The following is a 19106-nucleotide window of genomic DNA, read 5'->3' on the forward strand; positions in this document are numbered from 1 at the left end:
CAGATTATTGTCTTTACCATACCACCCAAATATTTTTCATTTTTAACATTCCCAGCAGAGTCAGCAAATGTCTCTTCTTTAACACATATACTTTCCTTCCTGTTATACCATACTTTCCCTATTGAACCTAGGTCTAATTGGATCATCTCTTTGTTTTCCAAAAAACTTCTTTAAAAGTATTTAACAAATATTTATATTGCTCGTACTGTAGTGCATGTACTGTTTTAATTTTTTTGAAGTGTTAATTTGTAATCATATCAACTTTATGTAGTAGGTACTTATGAGAAGTACATATTTTACTCACTGTATCCTATTTTTAAGTGTGTTTTGTTTTCTTTGGTGAGGGGCTACCTTTGTCATATTTTGAAATAGCTTACATACTCTTTGTCCATAGAGATCATTATTTTTTTTAATATTCACTGCATTTTTAAAAGAGTTCTGCATCAGGTCTACACTTAATAAATATTTGATACAAAAAATACCGAATGTAATAGCATCATGTGAAATTAAAACAAAATTAACCTCTTTTTCTTGAGGAAAAGACATTTTGGAAAATACCAAAACTTACTTTTCCGTTTTCAAAATGTCTTGGCCAACGGTAGCTTGACATTACTCGTGTAAATCCATAGGGATGAGCGAGCATAAATCCAACTCCCATTTTGTACAGTCTATAATATTATAGAAGAAAATATATTTTTTAATATCATTAAAATGTAGGTTTAAAAATAGGGAACTTGGGCTTCCCTGGTGGCGCAGTGTTTGAGAGTCCACCTGCCGATGCAGGGGACACAGGTTCGTGCCCCGGTCCGGGAAGATCCCACATGCAGCGGAGCGGCTGGGCCCGTGAGCCATGTCCGCTGAGCCTGCGCGTCCGGAGCCTGTGCTCCGCAACAGGAGAAGCCACAACAGTGAGAGGCCCGCGTACCACAAAAACAAAACAACAACAACAAAAAATGGGGAACTTTGTTTCTTACCTAGGGTCCCAGAATGTAAGAATAGATGCTCCCCCAGCTCCACTCCCTCGCTGATTGTCATGGTTATCAACAAAGACAAGTGCTCTGTCAGAAGGCATGAAACCCCAGCCTTCTCCCCAGTTCCTTTTTAAAAAGAAAAAAAAAAATCTTAAAAGCACCTATATGTATTCTTTTACAATAGCTTTAGAGTAACCTACATGTGTATTTCGTTCAGAATATAACCCTCTAATGAAATTCTCTCTCTAATTAAATGAGTATTCTGTAGGGCTTTCAAAATAGAAACTATATAGATATATTATCTACAAATTCATTTCATGCATGTGTATATGTAGGAATTACTTGACTTACATTCATGTTACAGGTATAAGATTTTTGTTATAAAAGTTATTTTAGAAGTTTCACTAAATTATAATTTAGATGGACTGTAGAAGGTTCAACATTCTTATCATTTTATACACAATGGCAAACTGTTTTTAAATAAGGCTTCAATATTATATTGTTATAATATAAATATTTTAATATTTGAAATTAATTAATTGATTAATAATTCTACAGGACGACCACATTGTAGGGACTTCATAAAGTACAGAATCATTTTAACAATAACCTGGCCTGCACAAATTATGTGCAAACATTAGTCAAATCTAATAGAGACGTATAATACCAGGATTAAAATTTCTATGTGATGTTCTGGATCTCTAAAATTACTTCCTCATGATTGACGTTCTAAATAATGATGATCAATTGGTGTTTGGGGAACTCTGACACTTGCTATTAGTAAATGAATCCTTGGATGTTGTCTAAATAAAAAGGCTTAAAGAGGAAAATTCATGTTGGGTAATATCACAAATAAATCTGTGAAATACTTCAAAGGATCAATTGTATTTCACTTACTTTAAGTAAGACATCTTCTCTCCATTCCACTTGCGCAGAACTGTGCCTAGTTTTGCACCATATTTAAATTCTGTCACATGGCCATTTCCAAAGTACTCACTGCTTTTAATTGGCTCACCACCCAGATCAATTACCTAGTAGAAATCAAGAAGAAAATATCATTTTAAATAAGAGTTGAAAAGAATTTTAATTAACGAGTTACTATTATATAGAAAATAACTTTATGCTATTTATGTTATGTGAAATGACCCAAATCCTTTTGCTTATGTTAAGATTCTTATTTTCCTTTGTTAAAATCTATGCTACAATATTAAAAGTAACATGACAAAATAACCTGTTGTCCTGTGAGAATGCTGACCTAATTTACTCTTGCACATAAATGATAAGAATAGCTCACACTTATAGAGCACTTAATATCCAGCTGGCAATATTTCTAAGTGCTTGCTAAATATTACCTCTTTAGTTCTCCAAAGAAAACAAAGACATAACCATTATCATTATTCCTTTCGATAAACTTTGAAAAAATTGTTGCTCAGAGAGGTTAATCAATTTGCCTAAACAGACACAGCTAACAGCACTACAGCCAAGAATTTAAGTCACATAGCCTGGCTCAAGATAGCAACTATATTCTTATCTGTGTTCTATAATGGTCTCTGAGGAGATTATACATGACACAGAGACTTTTGGCAGCCTAAAAAATTCTCGGCACTTGCATAAAAAAGCTCCTGTGATAGAGTCAGACGTGCTGTCTCTGAATCAAAGGAGTTTAAGGAACATTCCTCCGTATACATGAGTCAGCCATTAACCTACAGAAATTGCACTTTTAATGAAATCTGCCATTTATTTTCTGATGAATCTTTGTTTTATCTGCACATATGTGTATTGATGTACCTCCTGGTAAATGAAAGGTTTACTTCCTGCAGGGAACCATCTTTTGTTTAGATTATGCAGTTTATCCAAAATTGCCTTCATGTCTCCAGGCCACATGTGCTTAGCGGCATCAATTCTGAACCCTGCTACACCAATGTCAATGAGACGGTTTAGATATTCAGCAATTGTGGAGCGCACATAATCTTTCTCCAGTGCAAGATCAAGAAGACCAACCAGACGACAATCTCGGACCTATTGAGGTAAAAAATGTTGTGATTGGTACATAAAGCATCACCTTTGCCTGAGAATCCATTTGATTATTCATTCATTTATTCATTAATGGATATTTCTATAGTGTCTTCTTTGCATTGGTCTCTGGGGATACTGACGTTCTAGTATGGACATACCTTTGAAACATTTTCTAGTATAAAAATGGAGAATGTAGGAAATACAGTGGATGAGCTTTTTCATTGTGAAAACTTTAATTGGGAAAAATGTTTTAAATATCGATTTGAGATTCTTTGTTTGAACAGTCAGGCTTAGAATCCTGTTCTAAGGAATCTCAACTAATATTTAAAATGAGATCAATAAGCTACATGTGGATAATAAAAGACATAGACAGCTCTTTTTGCTAATTACCTGAGAAGCATCATTATAGCTCTCAATTTCTCCACTTCTAGTTTTACATTTACCATCATTAAAATCCCAACCAGAGTACGGGACTGCTGGAAAATCCTCAGTTCCAGGGTTGAAGTAACTCCCACAAGTACTGCTCGTTCCTGCAGCCACACCATTTCCACACATATGATTAATTACAGCATCCACATAAATACGGACCTGAAAGGCCAAATTTCTATTTCAGTGAGACTTAGAGAGAGGTAGAAATTTATAATGGTATTAGAGTTTACAGCACATTAATATCACTCCAAAATATCTCTTTGTTATTTTATAACTTACCTTCCTAGAAGAGCAACAGTCAAATGTGAAAGGAAATAATTGGGAACTAAAGCCCTACATGCATTCTAGCCACTTGGTCGAATATTTACATATATGATAAATTAAGATAACCCAAAACTACCATAACTGTGAAAAAATGCAAAGACCCTTTTTTTTTGGCGGGGAGGGGCAGGAGAAAAGAATCAGATGAGGCAGGAGAGATGATTGGTTTTTGTAATTTCCATGCGTCATCCTAAGAAATAAAAAGCCAGTCTCTACTATCTATTTAGGATCAGTAAGTATTGTCTCTTGTTATGCTCCTCATCAAAAAGAAAATAATTATTTACCATCAAAGAACCTATAGGAAGAAAGACCCGGGACTTACGGGTGGAGACACAAGTCACATAAAAGTAACAGCCAATACTGTAACTGGAATTTCCGATTCCTAACTGGAAAAGTGTTCCTCAGAAACGTATGCAGCCAGGAGGGTTAAAAGGTGATATTTTGCTGTATGAGTAAGTTCGTGGTCTTAAACTTTTTCTTACATCTTCTTTAGTGCATAAATAAATATTTACAAAAGCTGAACATAAGGCAACAATCACATTTTAATTTATGGCTAAAGCATGAAGTAAAATTTTAAAATATATGAAAATCGCTCTGCTTGAAAGGAACAGGAGGCAAGAGAGAGAAATCCTTTTTCTATATAATACTTTTAAAGGGAACTTTAATTCACTTACACCAACGTTGTTACATCTAGTCACCATGTCTTTGAATTCATTCTCATTTCCTGATCTTGTACATAACTTGTAGCTAACTGGTTGGTACCTTTCCCACCAAGGTCTTGAAGGATTATTAATTACCGCATTTTCATTGGGTGAGGAAACCTACAAATAAAACAACAGTAGTAAGTATCAAATTACAGATTACTTTCTGTCACTGAATGTTCTAGAAATGACTCAAGAGTCTAAAATTGTTTCTGAATCTTTGTATTTGCAGCCACATTCCTTAACAACCATTAGAAAATATTAACTTCACATTGGAAATGTCCTGCTGAAAAAAATATTGTATTAGAAATAAAACATGAAGTTGCCAACAATTTCAAATTTTTTTCTTCCTCAGAAAACTGTTTTACTTAGAGTACTTATTTGTGAAGTAAAATGTTGTCCCAGCTTCACAGACACAGAGCATAATACCATTTACTCTAAGCACAGTGAAGTCTGCAATTTATACTGTGAACAATACCCACCTGAACCCCTCCAAATCCTTTGGGAGCTAAGTATCGCTCACATTCAAGAGCAATATCAACCCAGCGCCACTCAAACAGATGGACAATAGATGTCCGTCCAGATTCGGTATTTGGGGCATACTGAGCCCAGCAGAATCCAATGGCTGAAAGCAATAGAAAGAGCTTCATTTTGCTTTCAAGCTGTCAGTGTTCTTTCCAGCAACTATTTATATTCCTGTAAGAAGCATATTTTACAATGTAAATGTTAACATGAATAAACAGAGCACAAACCATTTATTCATAATCTGAAAAGAACTATCGATAATAATGTTAAACAGGTGAAGAACAGCCATAAAATCTCCCAGGAATAACACCTAAATGACCTTTTAGAACAATGTTTTCCTTTTTGAGGGAATATTAACCATTTTTAAACATCTGGCATTTTATATATCTCATTTATTGTGTTGTTCATCGTTGTTTGTTTCATCTTTAGTTCTTCTAGGTCCTTGTTAAATGTTTTTTGCATTTTGTCTATTCTATTTCCAAGATTTTGGATCATCTTTACTATCATTATTCCGAATTCTTTTTCAGGTAGACTGCCTATTTCCTCTTAATTTGTTAGGTCTGGTGGGATTTTATCTTGCTCATTCATCTGCTGTGTGTTTTTCTGACTTCTCATTTTCCTTATCTTACTGTGTTTGGGGTCTTCTTTTTGGAGGCTGCACGTTCGTAGTTCCTGTTGTTTTTGGTGCCTGTCCCCAGTGGCTAAGGTTGGTTCAGTGGGTTGTGTAGGCTTCCTGGTGGAGGGGACTAGTGCCTGTGTTGTGGTGGATGAGGCTGCATCTTGTCTTTCTGGTGGGCAGGTCCATGTCTGGTGGTGTGTTTTGGGGTGTCTGTGGACTTATTATGATTTTAGGCAGCCTCTCTGCTAATGGGTGGGGTTGTGTTCCTGTCTTGCTAGTTGTTTGGCATAGGATGTCCAGCACTGTAGCTTGCTGGTCGTTGAGTGAAGCTGGGTGCTGGTGTTGAGATGGAGATCTCTGGGAGATTTTCGCCTTTTGATATTATGTGGAGCTGGGAGGTCTCTTGTTGACCAGTGTCCTGAAGTTGGCTCTCCCATCTCAGAGGCATAACACTGACTCCTGGCTGCAGCACAAAGAGCCTTTCAACCACACGGCTCAGAATAAAAGGGAGAAAAAGTAGAAAGAAAGAATTAGTAGAAGGAAAGAAAGAAGAAAGAAAGAAAGAAAGAAAAGAAAAGAAAGAAAGGAGGGAGGGAGGGAAGGAGGGAGGAAAGAAGGAAGGAAGGAGGGAAGTAAGGAAAAAATGAAAGAAAGAAGATAAGGTAAAATAAAATAAAGTAAGATAAAATATAATAAAGTTATTAAAATAAAAAAAATAATTAAGAGAGGAAAAAAAAGGACGGATAGAACCCTAGGACAAATGGTGGAAGCAAAGCTATACAGACAAAATCTCACACAGAAGCATACAGATACACACTCATAAAAAGAGGAAAAGGGGAAAAAATCATAAATCTTGCTCTCAAAGTCCACCTCCTCAATTTGGGATGACTCGTTGTCTATTCATGTATTCCACAGATGCAGGGTACATCAAGTTGATTGTGGAGCTTTAATCCGCTCTTCTGAGGCTGCTGGGAGAGATGTCCCTTTCTCTTCTTTGTTCTCACAGCTCCCAGGGGCTCAGCTTTGGATTTGGCCCCGCCTCTGCGTGTAGGTCGCCGGAGGGCGTCTGTTCTTCGCTCAGACACGACGGGGTTAAAGGAGCCGCTGATTCGGGGGCTCTGGCTCACTCAGGCCGGGGGGAGGGAGGGGCACGGAGTGCAGGGCGAGCCTGCGGCGCAGAGGCCGGCGTGACATTGCACCAGCCTGAAGCGCGCCGCGTGTTCTCCCGGGGGAGTTGTCCCTGGACCCCGGGACCCTGGCAGTGGCAGGCTGCACAGGCTCCCCGGAATGGGGGTGTGGATAGTGACCTGTGCTCGCACACAGGCTTCTTGGTGGCGGCAGCAGCAACCTTAGCGTCTCATGCCTGTCTCTGGGGTCCGCGCTTTTAGCCGCAGCTCGCGCCCGTCTCTGGAGCTCCTTTAAGCAGCGTTCTTAATTCCCTCTCCTCGCGCACCAGGAAACAAAGAGGGAAGTAAAAGTCTCTTGCCTCTTCGGCAGGTCCAGACTTTTACCCGGACTCCCTCCCGGCCAGCCGTGGCCCACTAACTCCCTGCAGGCTGTGTTCACGCCGCCAACACCAGTCCTCTCCCTGCGCTCCGAACGAAGCCCGAGCCTCAGCTTCCAGCCCTGCCCGCCCCAGCGGGTGAGCAGACAAGCCTCTCGGGCTGGTGAGTGCCGGTCGGCACCGATCCTCTGTGCGGGAATCTCTCCGCTTTGCCCCCCGCACCCCTGTTGCTGCGCTCTCCTCCGCGGCTCCGAAGCTTTCCCCCTCCGCCAGCCGCAGTCTCCGCCCGCGAAGGGGCTTCCTAGTGTGTGGAAACCTTTCCTCCTTCACAGCTCCCTCCCACTGGTGCAGGTCCCGTCCCTATCCTTTTGTCTCTGTTTATTCTTTTTTCTTTTGCCCTACCCAGGTACGTGGGGGGGAGGGGGGGCGTTTTCTGCCTTTTGGGAGGTCTGAGGTCTTCTGCCAGCGTTCAGTAGGTGTTCTGTAGGAGTTGTTCCACGTGTAGATGTATTTCTAGTGTATCTGTGAGGAGGAAGGTGATCTCCGCGTCTTACTCCTATATATCTTCCCGGAAGCTCCTATATATCTATATGTATATAAAACGTCTGTAATCATGTATTATTTAACTAGGATTCGATCATATTTCTTAAGTCCTTCACTAAACGAAGGAGATTAACAATTAGGGCCAACTGAATTCACAGTGAAAATTTTGCCTGAACTATCTATTGCAAACATTTGTAATGTTTCAATTTCAAGAAGAAACAGAATATTCAATTCAGTTCTGGTTTCACCTTCAAAGAAAATTTGTAGTTATTTCAATTTCTGGATTAAGATTTAAGAAACTATTTGGAAGATGGATGCCCATGCATTGAGGCAACAGACCTTTCCTCTCCCCCCTCCTCCCTCCATCGAATCCTGTGCTTAATGCATTGGCTATAGCAGTCGAGTGTGGCTTTTTTTTTCTCTCTCTCTCTCTTATTTCTTATAACCAAATATCTCTTCTACCTGATCAAACACTACATTAATAAATTTGCATCCATTTTCCTTCTTAATGTACACGAAATCCTGTACATTAATATAGAGAATATAGTACAGGCGGGAAGAAGTCCATTCATTCAACAAGCATTAACTGAGTGCCTGCTTTTTGCTAAGCACATGGATGATACTCAGGATACAATGATGTAGAAGATGGACAAGATTTTATTCTTGAGCAGCTTACATTCTAGTGGAAAAACAGAAAATACATGAGTTAATAATAATAATAAAACTTCAAGATGGCAATAAGAACTAATATGAAATAACAGTGTAATGAAATAGAAAATGACTTCACCATCAGGGTATTTTAGACTGAATAATCTGGGAAGGTATCTTCAAGAAAGTGATTTTCAACTAGAATTTGGAGGTCTAGAAGGAGCTAGTTATTTGAAGATCAGAGAAAGAGAAATCTAGATAGAACAAAGTGCAATAGTAAAAGCCCAAGGTAGGAAAAAGCTTAGAATACTCAAGTCTCTCTCTCTCTCCCTCTCTCTCTCTCTCTCTCTCACACACACACACACACACACACACACACACACGCAGTCAGCACAGCTAAACAGTGTGTGATAAAAGGGAGAGTAAAGTAAAACTGTATTCCTGTAAGAAGCATATTTTACAAAGTAAATGTTAACATGAATACATACTTAGAGCACAAACTGTTTATTTGTAATCTGAAAAGAACTATCAGTAAAAATGTTAAACAGGTGAAGAACATCCATAAAATTTCCCAGCAATACCATCTAAGTGACCTTTTATAACAATGTTTTCCTTATTGAGGGAATATTAACCTTTTTAAACATCTGGCACTATATATATCTACAAAGTCTGTAATCATGTGTTATTTAACTAGGATTAGATCTTTTTTTTAAGTCCTTCACTAATAGAAGGAAAATAACAATTAGGGCCAACTGATTTCACAGTCAAAATATTGTCTTAACTATCTAGTGCAAGCATTTGTAATGTTTCGATTTCAAACAGAAACGGAATATTCAATTCAGTTCTGGTTTCAGTCCCAACCAAAGTTTTTAGTTATTTAAGTTTCTGCCTTAAGAAATTTCAATATGAGGACTTCCCTGCTGGCACAGTGGTTAAGAATCCGCCTGCCAATGCAGAGGACACGGGTTCGAGCTCTGGTCTGGGAAGATCCCACATGCCGCGGAGCAACTAAGCCCATGAGCCACAACTACTGAGCCTGTGCTCTACAGCCCGTGAGCTACAACTACTGAGTCCACGTGCCACAACTGCTGAAGCCCGTGCGCCTAGACCCCGTGCTCTGCAAGCAGAGAAGCCAGTGCAATGAGAAGCCCATGCACATCAAGGAAGAGTAGCCCCTGCTCGCAACAACTAGAGAAAGCTCACGCACAGCAACAAAGACCCAATGCAGCCAAACACGAATAAATAAATAGATAGATAGATAAATAAATAAAGAGTAGCTCCCGTTCGCCGTAACTAGAGAAAGCCCAGGTGCAGCAACGAAGACTCAATGCAGCCAAAAAAGAATAAATAAGTAAACAAACAAATAAATAAATAAAATTTTAAAATGAAAAAATAATAAAAGAAATTTCAGTATGACATTTTATTCTGAGGTGGATAGATATTAATAAAACGTACAACCATAAAATATTAGCTACATCAAGACATTAAGTTTAGAGAAGGTAATTCTGTGGCTTCTCTTCCATTAGGACATAATCACAGGACCCAAATCTGACCAGACATAAGATCTTTAGACTAATTCAGTCCACCACTGCACCACAGAACACTTGAGCAAACCCGTAGGTGACATCTTTCCTGATGTCCTGGATGTTTTGGAAACTGTGGGTTTTACCATCAAAAGCAGTGTCACTGTGAAAGACTTTGAGTTCAGATATGATACGGTAAGGTCTTAAGTGCTAATGATCACAGTACTGAGATCAGGCATATTTCAAAATATAAGCACTGATGCATTTAAGTTGTATTGCTAATCTTGTAAATACATTAGGTTAACTAAGCGAAGCAACAAGTCTATTCTCAGTAGAATGATTTATAGATAGGTTGGGCAGGAGGTTTGCAGCAGGGTTAGGTGCCGAAGTGAGTCCAGAGTGACAATTCCAGATAATCAAAAAAGGAAACAAAGAATACATCCGATGATTGAAATAATTCTAACAGCGCTCTAATTTCTAACAGTGAATGATGGAACCATTGAGAATTCTAAAGTGTTTCTGCTTTTCTGCCTGGCTACAGGGTATGCTCCATTCTATTTAAGTGTTGAGGTTCTGTGATCTTAATTTACAGTGATATATTTGTTTGTTGTTTTTCTAAGGATAAGAGGAGATAATGGAGTGGTATCGTAGAATGCAGACTGTAAATTTAACGTCCATAAAAATCCATGAGCGCAGTGTATCCAGTCAGAAATGTTTAGTGGAGGGATTCTCAACATGATCAGAAGCTGTAATAATGATACAATTCAACCAATAAAAAAGGACTGAGAGAGACAAGACCTCTCTCTTTCCCAAGAAATCAGGAAACCTTGAAGAAATAACTCATAAAGAAATAAAGGCAAAACCTGATCAAACGGTTAAGGGAAAGGAGGGAGGAGTCTGAGTCCTCTAATGCCTCTGTCTCTCAGATGGATTGTGGTCAAATTCCCACAGACTGATTGCTAAAGTCTGGAGAAGGAACAAACGCATATATACTGAAATTCTTTGTGATACATTTGAATTAAAAGGCAACACTGATCTGAGACTTATGCAACATAGTGTTGCAGGAAAGAGATTCTTCCCAAACAGAAAAAGACTGGCACTAAAGAGCTCTAATAGTGGCTTTGGCGTGGAAGTGTGGCCTCAACAGCATGGTCTCTGCACAAGGAGAAATTGCATCAGCAGGGAAAGGGCTGGTGGTCTATATTAGTCAAAAGACAGTTTCACATGGTAGCTTAGCAGGCATCAAGGAAGCCACAATATAAAGGAGGAAGATGGCTGGTGCCACACGGTTCAGGAGAATACAATCACGTCTGAAATATGGCATCACATCTTCCAGATAGAGAATCTGGAAGACTTTGAGGGCAAGCTGTCAGTGCCACAGGAAATGAGTGGAGTCAGAGTTTGAGACATACAATGAAACATGTGAATCTTCAGACACATCTTCACTGAGACCAGAGAGTTGATATGAAACCTAACTGAGGAAACAAAGTTATTGGCTAAAGAACCCCTTTTATTTAGCAAATCTGCACTTTCAGGAGAAATAACAAATGAATTAAGTGTGAGTCCAGGATATAGTGAAACATTAAGATGACATGGAGTACATGACCCTTGAAATGAGGGGTCATGTGTGTGCTAGCAAAGTGATATGACAAGTGAGTCCAGAAAAAGAAAATTTTGGAGAGAGACCACAGAGCAAAAAGAAGCATAGATTTTAGTATGAATGCTTTGGATTTCAAGTGGCAAAAACAATCAAGAACAATTTGTTAGCTTTGTCACTGGGAAGTTAAGGGATACAGGTGGCTTCGGACTGGAATTAAAAGCTCAAAGAAACCTCAAGACATTTTCTGTCTCCATCCCTTGGCTCTGCTTTCCAGTGTCTTGGCTTCATTCTCAGGCAGGATTTTCCCACACCGTGGCAAAACTGGTCAAACGCAGTGTCAAGCTTACTTCCAAGCAGACTGGCAAACTCAGAGAAAAAAGTAAGCACCTCTTTCCCAACAGTGTAAGCCAAAGACTCAAGACTGACTCTTAATTGGTCTGGCTCGGCATATAAACCCACCCCTGAACCAAACACTGCAACAAGGGAATGGAATGTCCTGATTGTTCCAGCATAGATCACATGCCTACCCCTGCAGGTGAGAAATAAGGCTAACTGTGCTTTAACAGAATGGGTGAAACATGGTCTCTGTGTGGCTTCTTACCAGGAAACTTATGTACTATTACCACTAAAGGAGGTGGGGATGCTTGACAGGGATGAACAATAAATACTCATCACACGCACATGTTCGAATCTTCTGGCTCATGTGGATAATACCCTGGAAGGAATTATCACTAAAAGTTATTGCTAACTATAATAATTAACTATAAAAGGAAACTACATAATCTTAGAATTATGGTAGTGGAAAGTGTGCATGTACTTGTAAGTATGTTGTCTAATAAGTACATTGTGGATTTAGTATACCCTATTTGTCTTGAAGTGTCCATGATAAATGTTGAGTTTGGTTTTTGTCTGTACTTGCCTTTGATAATTTTGGTCTGGATTATTATTCCAAATTCTGTAGTTTGTCAATGCTAAAGAAATATACATGCAAGTCTTTTGCCATATGGCTTTGCAATTCTTCCTATTAAAGTATACAGAGTATATCTGCTTACTCAAATGGCATTACTTCTTACTCAAAGCCACTAATAGAGCTCTTAGGCTTGTCCATGTGTCTTGCTTTAATCAATGGAATATTTTCACACTGAGGCAAGCAAAGGCTTTAAATGTTCTTTCATGACAAGACTTGGTCCCTGTATTTCTGTTTGCATCATGAAAAGAACATACCTTGAGCGGCCACTGACTGAAGAAAATGGATCAGACATGACTTTAACTCACAGCCTGAAGTCAAGCCCAGGTAAACGACATCATGAAGCCGAGCTGTCTCAAACAACCTGCAGACCTCGGAGCAGGAAAATTCAGCATTTGTTGTTTTAAGCTCCCAAGATTTTGAGTTTCTTGATTATGTAGCATTATTGCAGCTAAAAACTATTCAGCTTTTCACACTCCCTGTGAGTTACATTCCACTTATTTTCAACATAATATATTGTATAAAAATGCTGCTGTTAAAAATAGTAAGAACATTTTGACATATTACAGATTGTTTCATAATATTCTTTTGAACACTGTAACTTTTAAAGGTCTCAAAAACATTTTCCACAGAAGGTATTGAATTTAAAAATAAAAAATATAGCATTTACAAAATTTCTTCCTGTACTTAAGTTTAAAAGCAACATATCATGCCCCTATAGATGCTTTCAAGTGTTCCTGGACAAGGAGGGAGGAGGTGAGGGCAGGCAATCCAGCTCCCAAATATCCCACCACAATTCCAAAGAGAGGAGCCTCATTATTAGAGTTTTATACATTGATTTTCCACAGGAGGTTTTGATTTTAAAAGGGGCAGGGGGAGGGGATTGTCCTGATAAGTTAAAAAACACATTTGTAACCTATGTGACTACACAGTCATCCTACCTAGAAAATTACAAATTTTCTCCTTACTCCTAAAAGTAATTTGTTTCTGTGTACCCAAATGACATCCACATATAAATAGCTAAAAAATAATCAATAATTATGCTAAATGATGCATCATAGAGGAAATATCCCTTTCCTCCACAACATAAATAATCACATTATAAAAGTAAGTGTTCTTCTTATCACTCCTTTAGCCATGCCTTTACCAGAATATGTCCCATGTTAAACGTCGCCAATTGAAAAGATCTTAGCTCCTTGTTAAGTGTACCCTTGAGAGAGAAAATGAAACATTCTCTCATTTGCACTCATGAGTACATTTGTGGAATATGTATGTTACTGCTAAATAGAAAACAAACATACTTCCACACAGCTTTTCAGCTAATGTGTAAGTAGATTATGGCAGATTCTGACACTCGGAGCATTCTTTACCCTCTAGTGGGAAGTGACGTGGTAGTCAGTGACTGACATTTGGCAGTTGGAAGACTGCTCAGAGTCTACCTACATATCCTCCCTGTTAGATATTCCTACCACTGCAGTCACACCTCTGAGTTAAGACATTATCTCCAGGAGATTTTTTTAAAATAATCATTAAAATTTAATTCAGTTAATATAAACTATCAATATATTAAGCCATTAACACCTACTAAGATTTTGAGGCAGTAAGAAGGGATAAATTTTATTTTCTTTGAGGACTCATTTCCTCTTTTCTTTTGATAGCTTACTAAGAAGGTTGACTCCACAGGTCTGAGTGAGCTCAATGGAAGAACAGGGAATACCAGAGGCTAGACTCAGAAGCCATATTTTCTAACAAAGCCACTTATTGGCTGCTCCCTCCCATATTTATATTGCATTGGGGAAGTGGGGGTCTCTGTCTGCTGAGCACTTTCTGTGGTCACCCAGTCCAGATGTGCCAGCCAAAGCATCACTCTTTGTGGATTAATGAAACTGTGAAGCATTATATGTGTTGTGTTTGTAACATTCCCCAGTAAACCCTCTTTCACGTTTACTGTAATGAAGTTAGTATGTCCTTCGAGAGACAAACATGTTACTAGTTGAGATGAGTTAACAAAAAGAAAAAAAGTTTATTTATTTATTTGCGGTACGCAGGCCTTTCACTGTTGTGGCCTCTCCTGTTGCAGAGCACAGGCTCCGGACGCGCAGGCTCAGAGGCCATGGTTCACGAGCCTAGCCGCTCCGCGGCATGTGGGATCTTCCCGGACTGGGGCACGAACCCGTGTCCCCTGCCTCGGCAGGTGGACTCTCAACCACTGCGCCACCAGGGAAGCCCCAACAAAAAGAAAAAAAAGTTTTAATGGAAGAACTTGTGAGAGTAAAATTGTAAAATTGTGGGATGCTATTCTTGTGAGTTTTCCATGACCAAATGTTGCATAAGGGTATGAAGGCTCCAAAAGGGGGAGAAAAATCAAAGACAGTCATGGGGCATGGATAGGAATTCCAGAGCAAATGAACTGTTAGAGAGAGCTCTGAATATTTATTACTGAGTCACTAGCAAGGAACAGTGAAAATACATAGAAACTATAATTGAGGTTCTTTATTTTTTCATATTTTTTTTTCTTCTTTAAAACTACTGACTTTAACACAACACACTTATTGTACTTTCAAAACACCAAAACGTATGAAGGAGATTATTTTTCTCTATTCATCTTCTTTTTCTATTTTGAGGAATAGCTACATGTACCGAACACTCTGGCGTCTCTCTGCCACTTCACTCGCTAGAGGAAGTGGGTAAAGTCTTTTTGATGAGTTTGGAAGGAAATACTGCACACATGTAGCCCGGCTCCTTCTCTTTCTCTTGTCGGTTGATAAAGGTATTCTGCTTTTTTCTTCTAGAGAGGCTCTGCTCCGTCCAGGGGAGCCTTGCTCCAGTTCAGGCTCTTGAGTGTAAACGCTGATCTAATTCTTAGGTTCACTATTAAGAATGACGCTCGTCTGCTGATAAAAACTAGTCTCTTACATTATTAGCTTTTAAATAAAGGTAATCCTTTTGATTTGTATCTTCCTTACATTTTTGTTTGCTTTTTCAGTAAGTTTCACTCCAGGACCTGGGAAGATGGACTCTTATGTAGTGACACCTCTAAGCCTGCACACTGGAAATGTTTCCATATAGTACCTCTAAAATTAAACCTCTATAACATGAAACTGTATTTACACAAAATATTTTCTTTTACTCAGAAAAATTTCTGTGTAGATATTAGTCCTTTTTATTTTTCTTCCCTTTGTTGTTTTTTTTAACAACAACAAAAAATGGATACCAATTTCTTCTTTAATTTGGTATCATTAGACTATAAAGCAGAAAATCCTTTATACCAAATAATGCCTTTCCTTCTCAAATGAAAAAAAATTAAGTTTATTCTCATTGGAGGAGGGTTTTGCTGGATGTAAGTCTCTATTCTAATTTTTTTTAATGTATTAATACTCATTTTGGTACAGGAAAACATTTCGTAGCTAAACTTTCATCTTCTACAAAGCCAGCAATATTACTAAAACCATCCATTTCTGGCAGATTGAGGGGCTTTATAAAATGTTATAGTATGCTTGAGGTGTCACTGGACTGACAGTTAAATCAAGGGATAGTTCTGTTATTTCCATCCCCAGTGATATAAAAATAGTAAGCAGGAAGTAGGTTGTCATTCAAAATCAGTGATTTCAACACATGACAATAGTAGCCTGGAGTGAGGATTGACAGACGTAGGTTTACACAAATCTGAAAGGATTCAAAGATTGGCAGACCTATGTGCAAGTGGACTACAAGTGTTGAATTCAGTTTCATTTAAACTACACAGCTCGGGGCTAGTAGGAGGAGTGAAGCAGACCACAAAATTAATGTAACCTAAAACTTAATAAACTAACTCTGTATTACTATCAGTTTAAGGAATGATAGTTCCTAGAATTTCCCCACGGAAACATTTAAAGGTCTTGCATAGAAAGTGATCTTCTACATAGTCAGAAATGCCATTGCTGGTATTGATATACCAAATCTATTAGGAAAGCCTTGACAGGAAATGTGTTTTTCTGATATTAGTCTCTTTCTACCTATCCAACCTATTTTCCCCTCGTATCCCATAAATCTCCCTCTCCAGCCTCACTAATCAACTAATCTATTTAGTACCACCACACAGTCTCTTTCATTCCTCTGTGCCTCTGTCACTACCTTTCTTCTTGGAATACTCCTCCCTCTTTTCTCCTCCTTACAAATCCTCATCTATATATCAAGCCCTTCCTTTTCCACAAAGCTTTCTCAACCATTTCAGAACAGGCATCATTTTCCTCCTTTGAAGTCAAACAACCTACTACCTATACTTCATTATGCACAGTTACAATATTTTCCTCTATTTTTATTAATGTATCACATAGTTTTCTTTTGCTCTCACAACTAGACTCCTACTTAAACATGGGTTACATGTTTCAAAGTACCTAAAAGAGTGCCATGCACTTAATAAACATATGTTGGATTGATTGATATGTGCTTTCATTGTAAGCTACAGAATTTACTTAATCTTTACTTGCGGCCCTATAGCACATGGAAGATAATATACAAAGCTAAGCTGACATTTCTGATAGAGGCATTCCTACAGATGCTATGACCTAGAACTGAATCAGAAGTACTAAACTCAAGACAGAGAGGTTTTCTGTCAACTGACTTTTACAGGTAAGCACACACAGACTGACCCTGGCAAGAGTTCAAGTTAGAGTTGAATGTTACTTTCTGCTCCAGTTCCAATGTTCTGTGATTTTCTTTCTTCCTTGAGTTAGATTTTAGGAGAGTATTAGGCTGACAGACCTCAGCACTAAGAATAAGAAACAGGGCCTCCCTGGTGGTGCAGTGGTTGAGAATCTGCCTGCCAATGCAGGGGACACGGGTTCGAGCCCTGGTCTGGGAAGATTCCACATGCCGCGGAGCAACGGAGCCCGTGAGCCACAATTACTGAGCCTGCGCGTCTGGAGCCTGTGCTCCGCAGAGAACAAGAGAGGCAGCGATAGTGAGAGGCCCGCGCACCGCGATGAAGAGTGGCCCCCACTTGCCACAACTAGAGAAAGCCCTCGCACAGAAACGAAGATCCAACACAGCCATAAATAAATAAATTTTAAAATAAATATAATAAATAAATAAAGTTAAAAAAAAAGAATAAGAAACACATCTTTATTGAGGACATGAAGAAATATGCGTTTAGGCAGAAATAATGATTAGTATATTATATACAATTTCTCATTTGATACATCAGACTAAAACAGTAGATATTCCTTTCATTTTACAGGTGAGGAAACTGAGCTTCAAAGAAGTGTTTCCAAAATGTCCATTCATTGAACTGATGCACATATAATCATTTTATAACACATAAGACCTTGAAAAGTATCCCAAAATATCAGTTGTATTTTGCAGATTTGCTATCATAGGGAAATAACATATTTTACCTTTTATTCTAGTGTAAATCGTGCTCTTTGTACCTAAACCCTTTCAAGACACCCATTTCTACCTAAAAACAAATTATGTGAGTGGCTCTTACCCACACTTTTTTTTTCCCCAGAGTCTATGTTTAAGGACAAAAAGAGCAAACAGACTGCACATCTGCATCTGATCTGTTCAATTTCTTGTGAAAGACCTTTAAAGGTCTTTTAATCTATCACTTTCCATTCTGTTTTTTTTTTTTTTTTGAAGTATTGTTTTTATTGGAGCCCTTGAATGATTTCTTCTAAAACTTTATAATTTTCTGCAACAAATTCTAAGCTACATCTGAGGGATCTAGATGTTTTTTCCTTTATCTCTAGACTTATTATTTTTTTTAAAGAGGCTTGCAGTGGGAAACAAAAGAGAAGAAAAATTAAGTCAATTGAACTAGCCCTGAATAAAGACCCTGAACTTTTTCCATATTTTTCACACTTTCATATTGGAAGGAAGGAAACTGCTTTGATACAGCCATAAGAACAAAATGCAAATGTTCTAAAAACTTTGGTTTAAATACGTGAAGACTTTTCTATCCTTTGCAAAAACCATCTGACTTATCTCTACATACCACAGAAAGTAATCTCTTTAGAGATTTGGTTTATTGAACATAAGTGTCTTTTTGGAAGCTTATATCACATATTGGTTCAGCATCTAGGGGCACTCTATTTGGAAGCTGAATGATAATAAAAAATGATCCTGATCATCATAATATTGAGATTACTCTGCAAAGGCATGAGCTAATGTTCCAATCATTCTGTTATCCGTCATACTCTATGATGGTGTTTGTTGGCTCAGTTTTGAGTTACAAATGGAAGTCTAATCACAAATAATAATTCTTCAACACAAATAGTTACTTTCCCTTCCATGAGAAGAGAAATAACTCAGTATTCATAGGCAGAATTACTTCTGTAGATAAAATGAAACATCTAAAGGAAGAAACTGTTAACAAGTTATTACACATGAGAAAAGGATTAGAAAATACTGTGAACAAAGAAAAAACAGATTTCAAATGTATTATACCCAGACCATGTGGCATCATTTTGCCTGTTTGGGAGTACTTGGTTGACATAATAAGGGTATAGTGTACCAAAGAGTTGACAACTCTTATGGTTTGAAAATCCTAGAAACGTGATGGGGTTTTGTCAAGGTATTTGACTTCCCCATGATTTTTTTCTAGTTTTATTGAAGAATAATTGACAAATAAAACTTTATATATTTAAAATGTACAATGTGATGATCAGATATAACATTAGCACTATGAAGTGATTGCCAAGAGCAATTTAATTCACACATCCATCACCTCACATAGTTAACTCCCTTTTTTAAAAAAAAT

At 38.2% G+C, this 19106-nt stretch overlaps 2 protein-coding genes across 29 annotated transcripts in view; both read right to left on the reverse strand.

Annotated features, from left to right (window-relative positions):
* Window positions 1-6418, reverse strand: part of LOC101288524 (pancreatic alpha-amylase) — an 80746-nt gene extending 74328 nt beyond the window's left edge. For 23 of the 25 annotated variants that reach the window (XR_007476733.1, XR_007476738.1, XR_007476713.1 and 20 more), the window contains exons 1-7: window positions 4921-5134; window positions 4412-4558; window positions 3378-3575; window positions 2760-2990; window positions 1869-2002; window positions 975-1097; window positions 569-668 (exon numbers count right to left, since the gene is read on the reverse strand). Coding sequence is in view for 12 of the 25 variants with exons in the window: in XM_033434066.2 (XP_033289957.1) it covers window positions 569-668; window positions 975-1097; window positions 1869-2002; window positions 2760-2990; window positions 3378-3575; window positions 4412-4558; window positions 4921-5088 (1101 nt within the window). In the remaining 13 variants the exon portion in view is untranslated. Of the gene's footprint in view, window positions 1-568; window positions 669-974; window positions 1098-1868; window positions 2003-2759; window positions 2991-3377; window positions 3576-4411; window positions 4559-4920 lie in introns of all 25 variants that reach the window. The other 2 variants (XM_049708418.1, XM_004263099.3) reach the window with 2 other exon arrangements.
* A 1615-nt stretch (window positions 6419-8033) lies between these two features.
* Window positions 8034-19106, reverse strand: part of RNPC3 (RNA binding region (RNP1, RRM) containing 3) — an 80944-nt gene continuing 69871 nt past the window's right edge. For all 4 annotated transcript variants that reach the window (XR_007476739.1, XR_007476754.1, XR_007476742.1 and 1 more), the window contains 2 exons: window positions 12625-12731; window positions 8034-8308 (listed from right to left, as the gene is read on the reverse strand). The gene's annotated coding sequence lies outside the window, so the exon portion shown is untranslated. The remainder of the gene's footprint in view (window positions 8309-12624; window positions 12732-19106) is intronic.

The sequence above is a fragment of the Orcinus orca genome, chromosome 1, assembly GCF_937001465.1.
Source record: "Orcinus orca chromosome 1, mOrcOrc1.1, whole genome shotgun sequence".
In the NCBI taxonomy this organism is placed as follows: Eukaryota; Metazoa; Chordata; class Mammalia; order Artiodactyla; family Delphinidae; genus Orcinus; species Orcinus orca.